Source organism: Podarcis tiliguerta, assembly GCF_965153285.1.
Source record: "Podarcis tiliguerta genome assembly, chromosome: 12".
NCBI classification, from domain to species: Eukaryota; Metazoa; Chordata; class Lepidosauria; order Squamata; family Lacertidae; genus Podarcis; species Podarcis tiliguerta.
Window position 1 is genome coordinate 20,300,127 of NC_139545.1, and position 24,313 is coordinate 20,324,439.

General features: G+C 40.0%; 1 protein-coding gene across 10 annotated transcripts in view; it reads left to right on the plus strand.

Annotated features, from left to right (window-relative positions):
* Positions 1 to 24,313, plus strand: part of ZNF385D (zinc finger protein 385D) — a 547,534-nt gene that overhangs the window by 278,293 nt on the left and 244,928 nt on the right. Inside the window, exon 1 of one of the 10 annotated variants that reach the window (XM_083404992.1) lies at positions 6,058 to 6,082. The exons of the other annotated variants lie outside the window; for them this stretch is intronic. Coding sequence (XP_083261118.1) covers positions 6,073 to 6,082 — 10 coding nt within the window. The 5' untranslated portion in view covers positions 6,058 to 6,072. Of the gene's footprint in view, positions 1 to 6,057; positions 6,083 to 24,313 lie in introns of those variants that run through there. 10 annotated transcript variants of the gene reach the window in all.

The following is a 24,313-nucleotide window of genomic DNA, read 5'->3' on the forward strand; positions in this document are numbered from 1 at the left end:
TGCCCCTGTGGATTCTGCCACTTGAGGTGGTGGCCTCTCCTTGCCTCATGGGTGGGCCACCCCTTTTACTTTTGAGTACCCATGCATAGGATTGAACTGCTAATGTAACAGCTGGGAGTGCAACTGTTTACAACATAGTCCACAAAAACTCATACATAAAAACAAACCCACCACCATTGACAATTTATCAGAATTAAACTCCTATCCCCTTACATAAAGAAAATATAACATAAGAATAAAAGACTTCATTTATCCTGTAAATAGCCTCCTTATTTACTTCTTGTGTACTGTTTCTTTTATATGTGATTATTACAATTTTTCCTAGTTATGACTTAAAAAACCACAAAGTCTCCTGTAGAAATTAATCAAAACAAGTCCAGGGATATATTTTGAGCAATGTTTGGTAAAGTATTCTCTGCATTTCCCCCATTCTTTTTGAAATTCTTGTCTGGGTTGCCCCCTAATTGTCTCTGTTAATCTGGCCAGTTCAGTATAATCTAATAATTTATCCTGCCATTCTTTTTTTGTTGGCACAAATTCTTTTTTCCAATTTCTGGCAATTAAGGTCCTTGCTGCACCTGTATGCCACCTTTATCTTTCAAGGATCACAAAGTGTTATACATGGAAGAGGCGGAGCGAGGTGGCAGGGAGGATGGCGCAGTGTAAATGCACCAGCAGGGCCAGTCTGGTGCATTTGCACTACACCAGTCTCCCTGCCTGCCACCTTGTCCCTCCCCTGTAAGCAGTAGTCACAGCTGTCAGGTGAGTGTCGCCACCCCTTCCCACTGTCTGCTACTGACAGCAATGCAGCTGAAAATTAAATATCAGAGAAGGAATTGGAAATGAAAACCAGCTTGCTTCTGGAACAGAATTAGGATTACCATAAGAAGTGTAGCACTCTGGTGGTGGTGGTGGTGGGGATAGTTGTTATTAGTATACTTAGATGAAAAGCACATTAATGAAAGCAACATATTGTAGTGTCTACCGCCAGCAGAAAACACATGCACGGTTGAATTGGAGGGCTGTCAACCCCTTTTGATTTGTTGGGTGCATGATGTGCAGGATATCAGGCTGTAGGTTGTTCTATTGACTTTTCCCAGCAGGGGGATAAATCAGCTGGACTTTATGGCACTGGGAATCATTTGGCTTCAGTGGCTCTGCACTGAAGGGGGAAAAAAGCAGATTGTAGAAGGATTAAATGGAGCTAAAACTCTTTGATTTGACTGTTAGTATTACAATCCCACAGGGAGCAGACCAAATCCAATTTACAATACACAAGTGGCTTTTCCTTTTACTTAGTGTAAAGTTATAACAGTGTGTAGCAATTAGACTAAGCTGTGTGCAGTTTGTATATCCTTTTCAAATCGCAAATCTATCTCGAAACCTCAATCTATGTGGAACCATCAAAGTTCAGATAGATATATTTATAATTACTTTGATTGATTGATTTCACATGGCTCCAGGATGTGAGCATATCTGTGTGCCTATCTATTGAAGCAATCACTCTTATTTTTTGACAGAGATAATGCACAGTACTTTTTGAAATTTAAGGGATATTGAAATTGAGTGTTCTAGAATGCTTCACCTAGGACTAGGATCCATGTCTTCTCCTCAGTTTCCTTGAAACATCATGAATTTGTAAATTATGAAATTCTGAACTTTCTTTTTTTTAAAAAAAAAAAATTGCCAGCTATGCAGAGCTACATGTGTTTCACTATTTTTTTTCATTAGTTCACAGAAAGCATAACTTTTTGTTAGCAGTTGGTTGTGCTGCCTTTGGTTTGCTATTCATCAGCAAACCAAAGGATGCTTGATTCAAATTAGATGCCTTTTTATACATCTGTGTTAGTCAGATTCAGTACTCTAAGCTAATTGTGTGTGTGTGTGTGTGTGTGTGTGTGTGTGTATCTGAAATCAATTTATTCAGCAAAATTAATCTGGTTAGTAAAAATGCTGTTGGCAATGTACGTCATAATGACACATCTCAAAATGAAATGGCATGTTTTGGCTGAATTATATATGACTGCTGATTGTGTGCTCTTTGCTACCAGACATAATCATTAATTAATTTCCAAGTTTTTACTATAGTGCATCAATCATTTGTGGCAATTTGTATGTCACACTATCTGTTAAATATTAAACATATCTTCCTGCCTTTGTTTACCCAGAAGTAGCTTATACTATAGAAATGGTTTTAAACACACACACACGTTTGTTCTATATGTCTTCCATGTTAACACAAATCTGTTGCTCTGGTATTTTGGGATGCTTAAGGCTTCAATCCTAGGTTTCCACGATTTTGAATAAGTTTCATGGAACAACAATGTACTTGCTTTGGAGTAGGCATGGACAGGATTGCATTGCACTACAGTGGCTAAACATCAATATTATATTCAAGTGGTAGGATTCAGTAGTATGCTAATATTGGGTTTGTGAAATAATATGTTAATAGAATAGAGCTGAATGGGGGTGTTATGTGCATGTGTGTTGGGGGGAGGGCGTTTCCTAGGTGGCAAAATAGGGTCTTCTACAAATGCTGGGCGTGGGGCGCTGAAGGGCAAGAGGTGGGGCTGCATGGGGATTGTGGTTAGAAATACTGTAGGGGGGGTTAATACAATTGGGGTGGAAGCTGAGGGGGTTGTGGAGGCAAAGTTGGTTGGATGTGGATCATGGGGGAATCAATAGAGGGTGAGGGGAGGGTTTTTTTTAAAAAAAAGATATTTATTAAAGTTTTCAATATATTACAAAAACTAGAAAAAAGGAGAAAAAAATAAAAAAGAAAAAGAAGATACAAAATAGAAACAGTTAAAAGCAAATCAATCTTTCCATATCATATCTTTCATTTGCTTGTTTCCCTGACCTCCTCACACCTCCCTTTCTTGCATTCCAGTTCAATTGGTTAATTCAGCAAATCCTTTCCCTCTTTAATTTTATCTTAATCTTTTATCTTAACATATTATAGCTTTAAATTATCACCTGTTAGCAATCCATTTTTACATATTCCTTAACATTGCTGCTAAAAAATCCCAGTTAACTTTAATCCAGCATCATTCTAACATTCATTAATTTTACAATGTTTCTGTAAGTAGTCTTTAAATTTCTTCCAATCTTCTTCCACTGACCCTTCTCCCTGATCTCGGATTCTGCCGGTCATTTCCGCCAATTCCATATAGTCCATCACCTTCATCTGCCATTCTTTCAGAGTGGGTAACTCTTGTGTCTTCCAATACTTCGCGATAAGTATTCTTGCCGCCTTTGTAGCATACATAAAGAAAGTTCTATCCTTTAACACCAATTGGCCAACCATGCCCAGGAGAAATGCCTCTGGTTTCTTCAGAAAGGTATATTTAAATACCTTCTTCATTTCATTGTAAATCATCTCCCAGAAAGCCTTAATCCTTGGGCACGTCCACCAAAGGTGAAAAAAAGTACCTTCAGTTTCTTTACATTTCCAGCATTTATTATTGGGCAAATGATAGATTTTTGCTAGCTTGACTGGTGTCATGTACCACCTGTATATCATTTTCATAATATTCTCTCTTAAGGCATTACATGCCGTAAATTTCATACCTGTGGTCCATAACTGTTCCCAGTCAGCTATCATTATATTATGTCCAACATCTTGTGCCCATTTAATCATAGCAGATTTTCTGTTTCATCCTGAGTATTCCATTTCAGCAGCAAGTTATACATTTTTGACAAGATCTTAGTTTTGGGTTCTAACAATTCTGTTTCCAATTTTGATTTTTCCACCTGGAAGCCAATTTTCTTATCCAATTTATATGCCTCCATTATCTGATAATAATGAAGCCAATCTCGCACTTTGTTTTTTAGTTTTTCAAAACTCTGCAATTTCAATTTATCTCCCTCTTGTTCCAAAATTTCCCAATATTTCAGCCATTTGGCCTCCATATTGAGCTTTTTCAGAGCCTTCACTTCCATTGGTGACAGCCACCTTGGGGTTTTATTTTCAAGTAGGTCTTTATAGAGGGTGAAGGGAGGGTTTTATCTCTTCCCTCTCTTCTGTTCCAGCCTCGCAGCCAGCCAGTGCTCTGGTTCTGTTCCTGACTGGGCCAATTCAGCCGCGGAAGGAGCTCCCCCTTGCATGCAGACCACCTTTATTTTCATGCCTCCTCCTCTTTCCTATTCCCCAGTTCCCCTTTGCACACACGCCCTGTTAGTAAATTCACCCCTTTCTCCTACCTCTTCCTTTTCTCAAGTCCTCCTTCCATGCAGATCGCCCCCGCATGCACGTCTCCTGTTCTCTTCTATTTTGCAGCCCTCTTTGCACCCCCCACTATGTTATTTGCCACTGTATCTTTTTAGATGAACAGAATATTAAGAGCAATCCAGTCACTTAGCTTGTTGCATATTGTATTATTTATATGATGTTAGCCGCTCTGAGCCCGGCTCCGGCCGTGGAGGGCGGGGTACAAATAAAAAATTATTATTATTATTATTATTATTATTATTATTATTATTATTCAGTTAAAGAACGTTAAGTTCAGTTGATTGATGTTGTCCATGTATGGTTGTTTGCTGGTTAATAAAATACTTGAATCTGGCATTTCGTGTTGGAGATAATACATGCTACCAAGAGTGAAATACATTGTGTGAAGGTATTATGGAATATTTGAGGATCCCACATCCTATATTTATCTCACCTGAGGCAGCTGAGGAATGGAAGAGGGTGAAGTTTGAGTACAGTGGTAACTCTGGTTACATACTTAATTTGTTCCGGGGGGGTCTGTTCTTAACCTGAAGCTGTTCTTAACCTGAAGCACCACTTTAGCTAATGGGGCCTCTCGCTGCTGCTGTGCCGCTGCCACACGATTTCTGTTCTCATCCTGAAGCAAAGTTCTTAACCCGAGGTACTATTTCTGGGTTAGCGGAGTCTGTAACCTGAAGCGTATGTAAGCCGAGGTACCACTGTACAGTGCAAAGGTGTTAGTTTCTGTGTTGTACCCAAATGTGCTATTTCTCGTATCCCCTGTGTTCTTCCCTTTTGAGTCTATTCACACCCCTCCCATTGTTTTAAGCCACTACTTTCACCCTCAGTGTTCCTCTCATCTCTTTCCCATATCATGGCCACTGCTGTTGTGCAGCCTGCCTTCTCTTCTGCTCCCCTACCCAGCTCTGACTTCATGCAAATCCAGGATTGTGATGAGGCACTACAAATCTTCCAATGCAGTCTGCATAATGACACTCTTTTAATTTTTTTTATTATACATAAGAAATAGTTCAAGCCAACAAGCAAAGTTTACACAGAAATGCAAATGTGGGTGCCTTTATTTCACTTTATCTCCTTGTAGTAGTAGTGTGTAAACCCTTTTCTTTCAAATTCTTCATGGCTATGCACTCGATTTTTAATGTATGGAAGTGGATTCCTCCTAGATTAGAGAATAGGATCATGGTTATTGAATACCTTAAACAAATAGGTCTATCTAGCTCTTAAATTTAAGCCCTGGTTAATAGAGCTAGGACAAATGTATTTGATTGCAACTTGCTTTCTGTAGTGCTCAAACATGCATTTGAATATGTAAGGGGGAAAGGAGAGGTGCTCTTGCGATCATAAATTACACCATAAATGCAGGGACTCTGCCACGCTGCAGTTTGAACAGCTCTTAAAATGCAATGAGAAAAGCAGCAGATTGACAGAATTGAGATGGATTGGTTTGATGTAATTTCAGGGTGGCTGAGTTATTTTTCTGTGACAAGCTCTCTCATCCAAGTCTTTTGAAGAAAACTGATTCTTTGTCTACATGTCTCAGCCTGCTGCCTGTAGCAGATTGTGCATTGTTTCCCTGCATATTGTAGGAGTCTTCTTTTTCTGGAGAAAATCAAATGATCACCTATGAAAAAGCTAACTGCCCTGAGGCTATATGTCCAATTGCTAGTGGCTTATTCAGGTTTGACACTTCTCAGTGTGATCCTTACTGGTTTTTGTAAAACAGGCCGGCAGGGGAAAGGCTCAGGAGACTTTATTCTATTCATTTCTGTAATAGTTTTCATGCCACTGGAGGCTTAAGAAGATTTGTACTACCAGCTTTCTTTTCATTAGAAGAGACTGCAATGCTGTTGGGTAAGTTAATGCATGTATGCCTATTATTATTTTTTTAAAGGCGAGAATTATGAAATCTATAAAGTTCCTATATTGTGTTATTATTTTCATAATTATTATTGGCTTGTTTTTAAAATATTTTATTCTGACTGTATTTTAGCAAACGTAAGAGTTTAAGAACTGAGGCTATTTCATGTGTGTGGGCTAGAGAATTAGGAATCTTGACTGCTCTTTGAATGCAATATTATGCTTCGCTGATTTTTGGCAGAAGGATGTTTAAATTCCCCCTCTCTCCTTGCAAGCAATCCTGGTTATATTTTTAGCATAGTTCTTGCCTTGGAATTTCATGTGTTTCCTTTTGCAACAAAGTGCAACAGTCTTGCAGAATTCACTTTGGACTGCACAATGCAGAAATGTGCTATACTTTGATCAGTGCTAGATTGGCTTTTTGAGGGGGAGAGTGTCTACAATTGCTTTGACTAGAATAAGCTGAGAAAGTAAGAGATAAGCTATGAAACTAGTTTTAGAGGCAAACTACACATTTCTGTTTTCATGAGACTCTCAAACACAAGTTTGTTTCCCTACTGAGATAAAAAGCAGCAGTTAGTTATCAAATTTGCAGTGTAAGAACTTGCTTGAGGGTGAGGTCTAAGCAATTCATTTCCTTCCTTTATAAAAATGTTTGTATACCACAGTTTCTTTTTAAAAAGACCAAAGCGGTTGACATCTATACAATACATCTGTACATCTGTACAATAAAACCACACAGAAATTAAAACAAATAACCTACTGACTATATATTCCCTGCAACATCATAATATTTAAGTGGGACTTGCTCTCTGATAACTGTGTATAGGATTGTAGCCTCAGTCTGCCCCTTTGACAGAATAGCTATCAGCATGGTTATTTGAATGTTAAATTCATCTAAGATTTGCAGCAGCTTTGGTTCTGAATTGGCATAGGTACAATCTGATTCACAATATTGTTATGTATTTTGATTTAGTCAGTTTAGTGCCACTGGAATCAGTTGTTATAATGTGAGTTGCACAAGTGCACAACCATGCTCAAGAGATGCTCAGTATTTTTGAAAACCCAATTTGTTCCAATTGAACTTTTGCCTGGAAGGGTCCTGGAGGGCTGTGTCTTAGGCAGCTGAATGAGTAGAAAACTTTGTTTGGCCTATAGATTGGATTTGAAAGTATAAATATTAAAATAGAGGTAATAGCTGATAGATGTGTTGCATGTTGCTTGTTACAGAAAGGAGGTTATCACAAGCAATAACTTTTCCAAAAGTCAGACACCATACATGTACTCTATAAACAGAAGCAATGCCAGTGAAATTACACATTAAATTTTATTGTGAATTTTATACTTCCCATATTATACTTCCCATATTTGGGGTTATTGTTTCATAGAATCATGGAGTTAGAAGGTACCCCCAAAGAATCCCTGACAGATGTCCATCAAATTTCACCTTGAATGATAGAGAGTCCACCACCTTCCAGTTTGCATCAGCTGAGTGCTGCTAAGGAAGTTGCAAAATCTGTAGAAGGTGAATTGTCTAGCTCTATTTTTGCATGCACGCACCCCCCGCCCATGTGCCCTTTTATATTATCTTTAATACCATTTGCCCTGAGACTGGAGAAGCAAGGGGAAGCATACTCTGCCCTCTGTCGCAAGTTAGAGAACTAAGGTGCTATCAGGTAGTTGAATCCCTCCTATCCAGAAAAGAACACCAGCAAATGAAAATCCGCCTCTCCGAACAGATATCAATGCTATTCACAATTTACCTCTTCGTCTTGCCATTAACAAACTGATTCATCTTCTCCACCTTTTCTTTCTTCCCCGTGTGTATTTTGTCTTTATACAGTCATACCACAGGTTACAGCCGCTTCAGGTTGCATTTTTTCGGGTTGCGGACCGCCAAAACCCGGAAGTACCACAACGGGTTACTTCTGGGTTTCAGTGGTCATGCATGCACAGAAGCGCTAAATCACGCTTTGTGCATGCGCAGATGCACAGACGCAGGTTGCGAACATGCATCCTGCCCAGATCACGTTTGCAACCCGAGCGTCCACTGTAGTTTGTTAACAAGACCAGGATCTCTCTCTCTCTCTCTCTCTCTCTCTCTCTCTCTCTCTCTCCCTCCCCCCTCCCTTTCTCTCTCACTGTGTGTGTGTGTGTGATGTGAGTTGCTTTTGGAGACAATAGGGTAGACTAAGTTAGTTGAACTTGGGTCCTATTGAAATCAATGAGATGTTAGTCACAACAAAGTCCCACTGATCTCTTCTGACTTGAGCTGGATCCAACCGACACTGTAAAGCAGAACAATTATTATTATTATTATTATTATTATTATTATTATTAAATCTAAGCAAAATGTATATTATTTTTCCTGGCTGTTTCTAAATAGTCAGGTAGATTTGATGAATTCCAGACTTGGATCCATTGCCTAGCGTAACAACAGTGGTTGATGATGCATATGAATGCAGCACTCTGGGCCTAAAATTAACAGCCATTCCTCTTGCTCTCCCAGCCCAGCAGAGGAACACAAGAGAGCTCCCCACTTCTGTGATTATGGGCTGTGAATGATATAATCAACATGCACTGACAGTACACATCCCTGTCCAAGCTAAGTGATGCCTGTTGCAGGGGAAGGGGGACTCCAGGCATTTTATTGAGTTAGGTATAGACCAATAAAGGGAGGTAGCACCTGTGCATCCATGTTGAAAGCGGGAGTTCAGCAAAGTGAAGCACAACTAAGGCAAACAAGGTGATTAATCCATGCAGGAAGATGATTTGGGGAAGAAAGTGGCTCAGCTTGGACACACTGCTTCTTTCCTTCACTTTCTGGAGTGCAGCTTTACTTCATTACCCAGTCACATGTTCACTTAGACTTTCACTTAAGATGATCCCTTACAGTCACAGGTACTTCGGAGAAGAAACTTTGTCTGAGAACTGAAATGAGAATGCAATCCTGAATAAAATACTACTTTTTTTGTATATCTGGAAATAATCGAGAAATAATCAGAAGTCCAGAAACAATGACCTTGCCTCATTATCTATTTTTTCCTGCATAGAAATTGGCCTATTACACCACCCTGGGAGGTATGTATTTCTTAAAAAAAAAGCTTGTGTGTGTGTGTTTCACATGTAACCCCTATACACGCTTGTGTAAGGGAGGGATCTTTTACATGGGTCAGCAGCGTGCTACTCTGAAATTGCATCTAAGAAGTTCAGAATCCTAGGGATTTACACCCACAACAAGAGCACGCTTGAAAAAATGTTTATTACAGATGGGTGGGAAAAGGAATTCAGTTACCAGCTAATCAAGTGTGGTGCAGCATATAAACATAAATTCATGGGTACATTTAACCTAATACATTTACAACCCTAAATAAAATAAGTTCTTAAAAGAGTAAAAATATTACCATGCTAACGACATGGATGAAAAAGGGTGGAGCGTCCCCACTTGACATGAAACTCCAGAAGGCAGAAAGGAGATTTAAAGTATGTCTCAAATTTCAGTGGCGCCCTGTGCAACACCAAAATTTGCTCCCTCTCCCCCGCTTTTAGCATTCCATCTTAATCATAGTTGCAGAGGCTCCTGTGGCACACCCAAGGCTCAGCGCCCAATGTGACCAAACCATTTGAGCTCCCCAAAATCAGCCACTGCTGGAAGTGAGGTTAAGATTAAGTAAGAAGGAGAAACTATGCTTTTCTCCACCCTTTTAGAGGTTAGGTGGGGTCTCCTTACTAAAAGTTGGAAATTAGAGTGGGCTTAATGATTGTAATCATGTCTCAGCCATGTTTTCTGCTGGGGTCTGGTTATCAGGAAGTATGGTATAAATGGTATTGTTCTGTTTGACCAGGTGTATCAAAACTTGATCTGCAACATAGTCACCTACTTCCTGAGGTGACTAGATTACTTGCTGAGAGGTCTTGGCCCAGGCAAACATGATTTTTGCCAATCATTGCCCAACTCTGTTTTGCTACTATATATCAAAGTAAGGACTCAAACACAATGTGAAGGTAAAAAGTTGAAGGAATTGTGTTTCCCAGCATGCACTGGTTGTACCAGCTTCCCAATTCAGTATACAGAATCGAATACTAGTAAAGGCAAACGGTAAAGGACCCATGGACAGTTGAGTCCAGTCAAAAGTGACTGTGGGGTGCGGTGCTCATCTTGCTTTTCAGGCCGAGGGAGCTGGTGTTTGCCCACTGTCAGCTTTCTGGGCCATGTGGCCAGCATGACTAAACTGCTACTGGCACAAGGAGGACAGTGACGAGTGCCAGAGCCCACGGAAATACCGTTTACCTTCCTGCCACGTTGGTACCTTTTTATCTACTGCACTGGTGTGCTTTCGAACTGCTAAACTGGCAGAAGCTGGGACAGAACAAAGGAGCTCACCCCGTGGCATTGATTTGAACCACCGGCCTTCTTATTGAGAAGTCCAAGAGGCTCAATGGTTTAGACCACAGTGCCACCCTTATCAAATACTAGGGTGTTGTGAGCTCCTATGTTATAGAACTCAGTCTTGTTTAATGTGCAACGCATAATCTTTTGTTCAAACCCCTCATTCAGAATATCTCCCCAAATTATCAGAATCTGAAGTTATCAAAAGATGATGGAAACTGTGGCAAACAGTAGTGTAAAAATAAGAGAGGTGGTCATCACTCAGGAGTGCAGTACTTCAATTTTTTCCCCACTTAGCAGATTAGCTGAAAAGAGGCCATTTGCCCCCTATGATTAAAAGCACCAAATTTAGTGCCTAAACGATTATTGTTATTAAAATTTCAGATGTCTCTCTAGGTGAACTCAATTACAGTGACACAATGGAGCAAATAAATGTAAAAACCATTGGCCTTATTTTATCCTAAAGGTCAAATACATCAGACTGAATAATGGTTAAAATAGACGTGAGAACCACAAATGGGGCATTGATCAAAGACATTTTGGATTACAGGCCTCTTTACCTAGATTTTTAGATGTTGTCATTTGTTTCAGCCTTGCACTGTGACAAGGTTTATATATGCAGTAAGTGTTAGGTTTAAATAAGCAGTAAGTGATTTTCGTAATAACTTTTGACTTCTTCCATTAATAACCCTTTTTAGTATTGCTGTGCTTTGTTTTGCAGCACAGAGATTCAAGTCTTGTTTCTGTTGTCTCCATAGTAAAGCTTGCTAATACAAAGCAGTTGTATAAAGCTACTCTCCAAAGGTCACTAGTGAGCAAAAGAAATGCCTGCAGTGAAGCCAAGAGCCAAAGCCAGAGTGGATTAACAACAGGTGTTTGCCTTGCCCAATGGGTTCATTGCAGTGGATTAGCCTAACAGCTGATATTCAGAGATGTGCATAACTTCAACAGTGCATAGAAGGAAGGATGCTGATCTGATTTGTCCAGGATACCACTGTAGCAAAATGAGTCAGCTTTGTATATCTTCTGCATGTCAGTCGCAAAACTGTAGGAACTGTTTATCAGACTGATGGTTTGTGATAATATTGATAGGTACACTAGTTCCAAAATTGTGGAAACCTTTTGGAGAAAGTGTATTTCTGAGGTTTGATGGCTCATAACACTCCTTTTTAAAAAAGTAATACCATAAAATTATATATCAACGGAAACATAATCTAATGAAGAATGTAATGCAACAAAGTTTGTTCTATTATCTGCATTCTATCAAAAGTTATAGCCAAATAACTAGAAAAAGGAGTATTTAGAGAGCCAATCAGGTGTCATCTTGTTTTGGCAATGATGGCTCATAACACCACTTTTTTGCTTAATACCATAAAATAATATATCAACAGAAAGATGGTATTATTTTATGGTATTACTCCCCCCAAAAGGTGGTGTTATGAACCATCAAACCTCAAAAATACACTTTCTCCAAAAGGTTTCCACAATTTTGGCCACTACTGTATAATCAAGGATTGTTCACCAGTTATTTGCCTAGACACTTCCATGCCGCGTCTCCACTTTTGTGCCAATTTTGCTTAATTCCACTAACACACCTGGAAGTGCTGGTTGACCCAATTTAGCAGAGCAGCATAATGGATTGAAGCACTGGTGCTGTTAAAAGCTATAATGTTGTGCTGGGGCCTGATTTCCGCACTACTTATTCCACAGTCCTGTTTCCACTCACCTGGGAGTAAGCTCCATTAAACTTAGGGTTTTATGCTAGTATGAATACCTTGGATTTCACCTGGTAGCTCAGTGGCAACCAGAGGGTGCTTCCAAGACTTGTGACACATGGCGCCATTAGGGTGCCACACTTACCAACCTGCCAGCTGCATTCTACACAAGGTGTCCCCTCTGGAATGAATGAATGAATGTATGGATGGATGGATGAACGAGTCCTCTGATAAATAGAAAGAGAAACAACAGGATTTGTTGTTATTTTACAGTGGATCTGAGTCGATGAGCTTTTTTCAGCTTCACAGCTTATGTTCGTCTTTTTGTTTAATATCATGCTTTTCAGCTTGTGAAGCGTATCTTGTTATTCAGTTAGTAAACTGTTAGGATTAAAACTATGAATAAATAGTTTCAATTAAAAACCATGAGTGTAGAAAAATCAAAAGAAGCTTTCATTCTCCCTCTCATGCTCTCTCTCTGATAAAATCCTTGATTCTTCCTGTATTTGTCCAAATCTATTCCCATGTTACAATTTTTACAGCAGTGATAACTGAAGTTCTTTTTTAAAAAAGCACTTTGGAAGCTATTTTTGAACATGCTTTACCCAGATTGCGGTACAAACTAGGTCAAGACATCAGAAATCCTGACCTTAGCTGTTAAGTTGGGACACAGGTGGGGTTGCTGCTGGCCTGTTTTCTGCTGTGCCGTACCTTCACCACTATGGGTGGGCAGAAAGCAGTGCTGCCATTATCAGTTCAGCTGCTGATTATTTGTTATAATTTTATAGTGTCCATCTAGTATTCTATAAAAATTAGATTTTGGTAATTTATTTGAGCAGGTGGGAAATCCAGGTCATGGTCAATGCTTACATTCAGAAATTGTATAAATCCTTAGTCCAGAGTGGCATACCAGTTTGTTCAAAGTCCACACAGTACTCCTTATGTTCTTCAGGGTTTCTTACAGCTTTCTAGATCAGTAGAGAGTACATTCTCAATACCTGACAACAGGAAATATAAAATAGTTCAGACGGTCTTGCTGTTCAGGAGCATTGAGTTGACACATCCATTTGCTCCACAGGCAGCCTGGTATTTTCATCAAGGAGGTCTTCATTCTCTAAGAGAATGAAGAGCCAGTGTGGTGTAGTGGTTAAGAGCGGTTGTCTCCTAATCTGGGGAACCGGGTTCGCGTCTCCGCTCCTCCACATGCAGCTGCTGGGTGACCTTGGGCCAGTCACACTTCTTTGAAGTCTCTCAGCCCCACTCACCTCACAGAGTGTTTGTTGTGGGGGAGGAAGGGAAAGGAGAATGTTAGCCGCTTTGAGACTCCTTAAAGGGAGTGAAAGGCGGGATATCAAATCCAAACTCTTCTTCTTCTAAGCTGTATGCAGTTTAACTGGGGATAAAGATCAGGATTCAAATCTTAAAGTGAAAGAATGACATCTTCCCCCTTTTCTGTGCTTAATTTCATTATCAGGCTGTAATAGCAGTGACCAACATAGAACAGACATGGTGTCTGACATCCAGGATCTCCATGAAATCTCCCTGCTTCTTCATTTATCTCATGTACAGACAGTAGTTGATTATCATTTGGTTGCCTCCTTATAAACTAGGGAGGGGTTTGGAAATCAGGTGATGAAGAGCCCACAGCTCGGGTGCAGTGCTTACATAACGTCCCAGGTTAAGTTGCTGCCCTCTTCTCTCCCCCCCCCATGCAAAAAAGTGAGGGATGACAAAAAGAATACCAGTCAATACACTAAAACTGTTTATTGCGGGGCCAGAGGGATAGTGTGAGATTTACTCAGGTCCCCAATTCACCTTGGGCAGCTGAATTGGGACCTGAGTTCTTCCAAGCAAATTGCACAAAAATTATACAGTACCCACTGTTTGTTTGTTTGTTTGTTTGTTTCATTTATATCCCACCTTTTCTCAGGGTTAGGGAATGGTCTGGATCTGAAGATGGGGGAATGCTGTCGCAGGCAGATTAGCTTCTCTCAGAAGAGGAGGGGAAATATTCTCCCCCCTCCAGGGTTTTCAGAAGCAGAGAGAAAGGCAGATACAAACACAGAAGCTGAACAGCTTATAGAGGAGCTACCCACCTACGAGATAATGACAGGAGAAGCGGAAGGGAGGGGACAACTAGGAGAGACATCAATCGAGAGTATGGGGGACCACCCCCTGTCCCCTGACTCGGAGGTCTGAATGTATCAGAGAAAAAGGAGGCAGAGGGAGGGGGGAACTTCCAGTTGGTGCCTTTCTTGCTGTGGAAGTCGTAAGGAGGGGTTAGAGTAGACAACTCATTAATTCTTATCTGTGAAGTTACCAAAGGGAGGGAAGGTCTCTCTGAACTTGACACTCAAGGAGTTCAAAGTAGTGTCCACGAGTGTCTCTTCCTCCCCACTTTATCCTAACGACAATCCTGTGGAGTTGATTAAGCTAAGAGTGAATGATTGGCCAAATCACCCAGTGTGCTTCATTGCTGAGTGGGGATTCGAACTCTGGTCTTCCAGATTCTTATCTCACACTCTTAGCAGTATGCCACGCTGGCTCTCTCGAACATCACACTGTAGTAAGTGCTTCTTTATTAGGCAGATGCATTACTGATTGGACTGCTTCCTTTGTTCAGAACTAATAATCACAGAGGCAGCAAAAGCACCTTAGAGGCTTTTCATGGGATATACACAACAAAGAAGGCATTTACTGGAAATCTGAACTCTGAATAAGTGCCTCAAGTTGAAATAGACAGCACTGGTGGATCATTGTAAGACAGGTTATATAGAAGTAGATGACCTGTGTGTTCTAAATATAGAAGGTGGGCAGTGTGTGTGTGTGTGTGTGTGTGTGTGTGTGTGTGTGTGTAAGTGTGTAAGTGTAAGGTAACTATATACAGTGGCACCTTGGGTTACATATGCTTCAGGTTACATACGCTTCAGGTTACAGACTCCACTAACCCAGAAATATTACCTCGGGTTAAGAACTTTGCTTCAGGATGAGAACAGAAATCGTGCAGTGGCGGCACAGCGGCGGCAGGAGGCCCCATTAGCCAAAGTGGTGCTTCAAGTTAAGAACAGTTTCAGGTTAAGAACAGACCTCCAGAATGAATTAAGTTCTTAACCCGAGGTACCACTGTAAGTGCTCAAAATTTCTCACCGGAGAGGTTGAACTCTATGGAAGGCTGTTTATCTGTAACTCCAGACAAATTGAGTTTAGGAATTTGGAAAAGCAAGGAATTTGGGAAATCCATGTGGCCAGAGCTTACAAATGCAAGTAAATAACTCATGCTTGCTTTCCCTCTCTTTCTGAATGTTACGTGAACTAACTGCTTAGTTCCCCCCGACTCTCACTTATTAACCTTGTGTTACATTAGGAACTGTAATCCTGAAAACATAGACAGAACCCATCAGTGTGCATAAACCAGTTTAGATGCATAGATGTTTTTCTGGCTACTTTCCTTCAGGCAACTGTTTTTAGCCATTCAACAACATGAACAGAGAATAGTTTGTGCTTCATTATGTAATATTAAAATTTTAAAAGTCTGCTTTCCTAGTTTCAATCACCACACTTGTCCTTATTTTTTATCTTCTGAAATGTGTGTTTCAGATTAAGAAGCTTGGATGTCTGCTGAGAATCGGATCCAAACATGCCATGAATTAAAATATTAATACTTTGCTTCTTAATGAACAGAGACACTAATACCACTCTGTGTATTAGTCTTTCATGCTGCCATGCTGATTATGAATATAAATTGCATTATGGAAGAATGCTTTAAAAAAGAATTAAATCCAAATGTAGCATTTGGTGTGCAAAGTACATTTGTTTTGAAGGTTGTGTTCAGTGGATTATTTCTGTCAAGCTTTCTATTTATCACCTCTTTAGCCATAAGATAAAACATCCCTTTCTGTTGAAATACAATCACAGTAAAATGCCACCTCATCTAAACAGATGACTGTAATCAAAATGCACTGTTTTTAGAAATATTCATATTTCAAACAATTATGTTTAGTGACTTCTTGCCAGTTAGGCTTGTTCAGCTAGGAGCTGCATTTTAATGAGAAAGCGGAATGGGCTTTAGCCGATACGATCCATTGGCAGAAACACAATCAAATGAGGGAAAGGTTTAATTGGTTTTATTTAATTCAGTCACATCTACGGTTCTCAACAAAGACAACAGAAAAACTGTTGTGGAGCTATGAAAACTGAGTATTTTTCATTGATGTTGTCATTCATTAACTCCAAATGTGTGTATGGTGCAGTCATAAGGTATTAGAAAGCATTATTATTTTGATTTAAAAGTATCAAAATATTTTAATTTCTTTCTCAATTTTGTTATGCCTGGAGTAGTTGGTCTAGATTAGCTGAGAAGTTCTAATGAATAGCTAGTCTAGAGCCAGAATCACAACCCAACCACTTGGTGAGTTAACACAGGGTTGACTATGGTGTGTCATGAGTAATGGACACTGTAGGTTTAGGACATTACGTGGTAAATGCTCCCCTCCCAGATAAAGATTTAGCATTATGGCATATTTTCCGTAACGTTGTTGGTGGTGTATGACTTCAAATGAACAAATCAGAATCCACTTGTGTACAGCATGATATTAGCTAAATGCCTAGCAGCTGTTTCGCAAGTATGAGACTAAAGCAACCAAGCTATAAATCTGAGCAAACTGCATGAAAGGCTATATAATGCAAACTGATTACTTTAGGTCTTGAATTAATCTGGCTGTGAATAAAAATATCCAACAACATACCCTCTTCTAATTTTAACAACCGCTGTTGGGAAAAACTTGACAGATGGATCATTACATGAGTAACCATTACAACACACATCGTGATCAAACAACACACACACACACACACACACACACACACACACTACTAGTCCCCATGAAGGTGGACCTTTAATCTCTATGTCAAAACCAAACAGTTAAGGTGGTAGCATTAACTGGATTTAAATACTGTGTACAATACAAGTAGCCTTTTATGGGTTTTATGGTTTTAAAAAAGAGCAGTAGACTGTCTTGTATTTTGCATTAGGAAAAGCAGAAGGTGTATGCTGATCTACTCTGACCGTAGAGGCTCTTCACGTGGCGTAGCATATTATTTAATATGGAATTTATTCACATAAGTGACACGGATCTCCATACAGCACTGACATGAGGATATTCCACACAACTAGGTTTGCCACATTTGTTCTTGCAAAATGCAGGGCAGGGCAGGGTGACGTGGTTGGGTGGCAATTTAAATAACATTGCATGGATGTCAGTATGGTACACTTTATTATCCTTAAGGGGTGCAATGCGGCGTATGGAAGCATAGGAGGTGTTCACAAACAAATCTTTCATTTAATTGGCTCATTTCCATGTAACATAGAATAGAAGACAATGTACCACAAAACTAAGATTGTGGAAGAACGTACCATCACAAAACTAATTTTTCAATTGTGTTTTATAGTAGTGCACGTATTTAAGGAGATTCCATGTGGGGGTGGTTTTTATGTTCATAACCAGAGTAGCGTGGAAAGCACTTTTAGCTGTTTGAATCCCATGGCACTCCAGTAACATATGCAGGAAGAATTTGGATTGAGTGAATGATGTACTTCCTTTCCATGTCAGCACTGTCAGTAGCTGCATGGGGAAGACATTACATCATTCAGAAGCCCCATGTTGTTTCTCCTTTTAGACATTACCCACTTTGGGACCCAGAACGGTTCCCATGAAACTCTGCTAACATAAATTCAGCTTTATTGTTACTACTGTATACATGATTGCTATCATCCTGGTATTTTATGCAATCTGCCATCTATTCTTACCATTATTTCTTGGACGTGGACATCCGCCTAGCTTGACAAAATTTGGCACCCTTATTTGCATTCAGTTAAGTGCTGCTACTTATAGTGATTTAATGGGCTCAACTCTTTTGTCCACTCCTAGCTCCCTTGATTACCTTAATAGCAGGTAATTCTAATATCTCCTGCGGCAGTGTTCCTTAGCAACAAAGGAATTAGAAGAATAACAAGTGGAAGCCTGGGGGGGAAAAATCGGCAGAAAGGCTTATTCTAATTGGTGTAATCTAAATTCAGCCCTTCTTACCTCTATGCAGCCAACTGCAAAAGCACACATGAAGAAGTGTTATTCTAAATGGAACAATATTCATTTTTATCTCAAAAATGCTAAGCACCTGGAAGTCATGTGACTCACCAAAGGAAATAAAAAGCTGTTTTGGAAAAAAACGGAGCCATCCTAGCCTTCACCAGAGAGGATTAGGATTATGCAGAAGAGCTCCTCTGTTGGGGAGATGTTCTCCACTGGTTGTCTACCCCTGGCTGCCCTGGAGGCGTCTGATAGGTCTATAGAAGGAGCCTGCTGATGGTCTCTACTGGCAATAGGGGCTTCCTGCTTCAGACCTCACTATTCGACTTGTGGCACAGAATTGCAAGGGTGTGGAGCTTACTGTGCTTTGTCCTATTCACCCTGCTCGCGTGTAGCTTTTACATGCAAACAGCATGCCTGAATAGGGCTCATAACAACAACATATTGACAGTGTTTGGCACCATTATGGCATTAAAGTACAGTGGTACCTCGGGTTACATACGCTTCAGGTTACAGACTCCGCTAACCCAGAAATAGTACCTCGGGTTAAGAACTTTGTTTCAGGATGAGAACAGAAATCGTGCAGCGGCGGTGCGGCAGCAGCAGGAGGCCCCATTAGCTAAAGCGGTGCTTCAGATTAAGAACAGTTTCAGGTTAAGAACAGACCTCCAGAACTAATTAAGTACGTAACCCGAGGTACCACTGTAAATGTAACATTAAGGAAAACAGGAAAAGGACAGGAAAGAGCAGGAAAGGGTGAATTATTGCAACTACCTTAAAGGTAAGATTCATATTCTTATTTCAGACCAAAATAGGGCAAGAATCTGCCCCAAACTTTATCTGAGAGCTGCATATCACCAACTTGAGTTTCACCCTGGCTCTAGATATATCACCACGTTTACCACTCACTTTCATCTTGGGTGATACAAAGACTAAGGTTTGGTGTCTCTTCTTCTGCTGAAATTTTTGAGAATGTAATCCAAGAAGCTCTAGCCGGGCTCCTTGGTGTCTTGAACCTCAATGATGACATTCTTGTGTTTGGAGCAACTCAGAAGCCACATGATGACACCCTTGAAGCAGTTTTGGATTATTTGCAATACAATCTCACACTGAATCCTGGGAAGTGTGACTACAACATGAGTTGTTTGGTTTTTCCCCCTTTCATGTTTTCTTTCTCCTGATCCAAAGAATGTGGCAGCCATGCAAGAAGCTGCAGAGTCACAGACTTCATTTTAGCTCAGGAAGTTCCTTGGCCTTGCCAATATTGTGGCTGTTTTATTCCAAATCTAGCCATCATAACTCAGCCCCTAAGAGAGCTCACCAGCAAAAACAAAGCTGGGAATCGACTGATAAATATCAAGCAGCTTTATCTCAGCTTAAAGTGTCCCTTTCTAGCTATACAACAATGGCATATTTTGAGCCCCCAAAACACACAACTCATAAAAAATGAGCCCTTGTTGGGCTTGAGGGTCTTTCTACATAAACAGACTCCAGTAGCTGTATATTTATCCCAGCGTATGTAAGTAAAGCACCCCCAGCTGTTGAATGTCACTTTTCACAAACAGAATGAAAAGCATTGGCTGTAGTGTGGAATGGCTTACACTTACACTTGTGCTGATTTGGACACCATTTCATAATAATCACAGATCATATGCCACCACAACCCATGTTCATCAGTGATTCGTTCCAACTACCGGCCCACATTGAACGTTGGATAGCACAACTTCAAGCTTTTAATCATACTCCAATATATTGTCCTGGCAAGTCAAATGCTGCTGATTATTTTTTCGTGACATCTGTGCCTCAGACTTCAACCATTCACACCTCCGATGAACTGACCACCACACATGTACTCTTCATTTCATCTCAGGCTGCTCCAAAAGCTGTGACTCAACAACAAGTTTAAAATGCTGCGGATAAGGATCTCTGTCTGCAACATACAATTCTGACTTTTCAGAAGTGGCAATAACCTGTTTTCTTTCACGTGCTTTCCGCTGGGGGCCAGAGCTTCCTTAAACTTTTCTTCATTATCTATTAGGAACTGACTGTCACCAACACAAATCTATTACTGTACCACCATATCTCTAGCTCATGAAGACCAAGGCCCAGCAGATCAGTGCTGATTGATTCTCATTCCTCCAGTTCCCATGCCCAATGGTCAATATTGGCCAAAGAAAAAAGCAAGAGAGGAGTTTGATCTGTATTTCTGACTTGGGTCTCTTGGATGAGGCTAGCGAAAGAACTGTGCAATTGTCAGCAGAGGCAGATTCATGGTCAAATAGTCATATTCCTAATACAGGTGTCATGAGGAGTTATTAAGATAGAAGGTCACCAAAAAGATTTCAGGACTTTGTTATATGGGTTTGAGCAGTCAGCTACTGACAAAAGGTTAGTTAATATGAATTGGAAGGTAAAGTTTGAGCTTTGAGAAGTTTGTTCTTAGCAGCACCCAGAAGTTCATGGGAAAAGAGAGGAAAGGAGGAGGAAATAAGAATATTGAGAATAATAATAATAATAATAATAATAATAATAATAATAATAATAATAATATGGTATTTTTTTTAATTAGTTATATTTATTTATATCCCACCTCTTCTCTAGAGCTGGGACTCCAGACAACTCACAAAAATTATAACAAACTTGGGCAAACCACAGAAAGCTAAAAGCATATAAAATACAATAGTTTAAAAGCAATAAAATTATAATAAAATTAAGGCAACTTAAAAACAAAGCTATAAAATCTAGTAAACAAATCTAGTAAAAAAAGCAGAGCACTATTAAAAGCACTTTAAAAATTAATAGACTATCTTTCTCAAGGGGGAAGGGGAGATGCAAAAAAAAAAAAAAAAAAAAAGGCATCTTAACTGAGTTAATGCTTAATATTTCAGTTTAGGTTTCACTTCTTCCATTTCAGTATATACCCTTTCAGCTTATATCCTTAGGGTGATCCTCATCCTTTTTGAAGAAGGGCTTAGGTTTAGCGATTATTTCAAATCCAATTTTGATACAAAATTTGGCAGCATATTTATGATTCTGCCTGTTGCAGAACTGGACTAAGCAGACCAGAAAGTCATTGGAAACCAAAAGGGCTTCTACATCATTGTAGGCCATGCAGTGCAATGGGGTTGTGTGTATGTGTGTATGCTCTCTCTCTTGGCAATGCCTGATTTACACATGTCCAATTGACATGTGACTGCACACATGTGTGCATTGTGGCAACCCAGAAGTGGCTGGGAAAGGGGGCGGGGCAGGGGCATAATGGGCATATTGCACTCTGCCATCACACTCAATGACCCGGAACAACACCCCCAAGCAAATTGGGGATTTTGGTTCAATAACACCACCTTGTGTGGATATTTTCTGTTAAGAAGGAAAAAAAAGAAGAAGAAGCAAGAACTCTAAACAGTATAGCTTTGGCTAAAATGATTATATTATACACTTGACTGAAATGCTGTACAGAATCTCATGATCTTTTTCCAAGGTGCAATTAAGTGAGTTTTCTGTCACTTTTATTGAAGCAGTTCACCACTTTGAGTGCCAATTTGGCAGAAAATCTACTTATAGATGCCTAAAATAAATAAATAACATAGTTTCCCACAGAAACCAAATCCCTGCTGTTCAGCAACCATTACTTTGGCATACAAGGTTGGAATAGTATAGTGTTTCTGGATGTTGGCCGCTCACATAGACTTAGTGTAAGCAGTTGTGTACTTAATATGCACTAGGAACAGAATACATTTAAATGCATGCATTTGATGTAGTTAAGTTCCGTGTTGTGATCAAGTCTTCTGTATGCTGATTGAGGGATTCTGGGAAGTGGTTCATATGTGCAATCAGTGTTACAAAAAACTAACAGAGGGCTACTCCTATGGTACTTCTGGCTGCACACAGCCTCAACCTGGCCCTTCAAAGGTTGTTGCAGGATTTCCGCTTGTTAGTTCTCCCTGCAAAAGGATCTCAAAGTGAGTCCAAAGTGATTTGCTCTCTTATGGTTCTCTGGTGGATCACAATAAGAGAGCTGTAGAACTGCTATGGTCTTTGTTGCACTTGGGTGCCACCAATATAACTGACTTGAAGGAGCTTAATAATTTGGTGCCTTATTAGGTGACACAATGAAACAAGGATTTTTTAGCTTCCCCTGAAAATCCCCAGGTTCTGGCCTGGCTCCTGAGATTGATAAAAGTATTTTTTTTAATAATAATAAATTTATAGACCACTTCCCATCAAAGCATTTTGAAACTATATGCAGAATAAAATTGCAACACTAAAATATTGAAAAGATATAAAATCAAATGAGTTTTAAAATATACATAAATCTGAATAAAACAATCAATAAGCAATCTCAGGAATATACACTGTATCTAAAATAGGCCAGTAAACTAGGCGGACAAAGCCCAAGTTGGGAATTGGCCTATTTTGGGTGCCTCCTATGTAGGGAACAGTCCAAGCTGCTACTGGATTCCTCACAGCACTTTGCCTGCCTATCCATCCAGCTTGTACTTCTATTTTGCCTCCCACTTTCTGCCAACTCTAATCACCAGCCATCTTCTACCTTCCTCACCTGTAGGAGATCATATCAGAAGACTAAATTTGAGCCAGAGCCTACCAAGACTTAGCTCTGAAGCTTCTCTTCAATTCCATGGCTTTGGGGCATTTGCAGTCCCTTTCCTTTCTGCCATGTAACCACAACTAAGCACTGCATACTCAAGATTAACTTAACTGTCCAGGGTGATGAAATATAAGGACTTCTAGCCTGTCTAGGTATGTCTTCTGAAAAAAGGCTGAACTCTTGCTCTTACTTTTGAAGAAGTCAAACCTTGAGGGCTGCAATTATTCCAGGATGGGATATAACAAGCCCCAGGGTGAAGCAGACCTGTGATAGTGACATGACAGGAAGATAATATTTCTTACAGAATAAAAAAAATAACACCCCCACTCCCCCCCCCCTGAAAATGAAACTCACCTACTCAGTTCATAAAGATATAAGGCAACTGTAGAATTCTAAATAAGCAGGGAGAGAAGTCTGTCACATACATTTGTAGATTTGCCGAGAATGGGTCTGATCTCGGGTGAAGTCTGGGGTTAGAAAATTTATAGTTTTGTTTCTGTCACATCCTATCTGTATCTTAGCCTCTGTACTTGAAGCAAATACAGTTTTATGTCCTTAAAGCATGTATGGCCTTGTGTGTCAAAGACACCCAGAACCAGTTTATGAGAATATTAGAGTGGTGTTCTGCCTGGAGGAAGAGCCATTTTTCTTGGACTAACTCTGCGGTTTAGACAGCTAATTTAGTAGCACTTGCAAATGTGCAGGTGTCATGTCCTTTTACTGCTCTGGAGATATTATACAGGAGTCTGATGACGCTTTATACAGGAGTCTGATGAAGCTAGAGAAAAACCCAATATTCTTGTTACAATCAGTGGGTCACAATCATAACTATGGTATGAGGTCACAGTTTTGCCCATGCACTTCTAGATAGCTCTGGTTCTAGATAGCTCTGGTCTTAGATATACTTATAAACTTATTGCAGTTTCCTAGTTCTGCAGGAGGAATCTTGTGCTGAGGTGTGTGGGACATCTTCAAGAGGGAAAGGAAGAGGAATAATCTTGTATTGGTTCTGATAACTCTTCATTACTTTCACATCCTGATGTTCTGCCCTTGCCTGGGCTGGACTCAGATCCTGCACTTAAAAAGAAGACAGAGGGTGTAGGATTTAAGCACTGCGTGAAGATTTGTGACAAGTGAATGGACTAGCTGACACTAGTCTCTCTTTACTGCCCTGTATAGGGAAGCTTTTTAAGGTTTAATGTTTTGTTATGTTTTTATATATGATGGAAGGCACCCAGAGTGGCTGGGGCAGCCCAGTCAGATGGACGTGGTACAATTAATAAATTATCATCATTATTATTATTTCAGCATCACTGGCATTGGCCAATGAAGGCAGTGATAACGCCCACCCCAGCCTTTAGTTGGGGGTGAATATACCCCCTACCTTGGAGGAGAAAGGCTTACAACAGAGGAAGGGATTCCCCG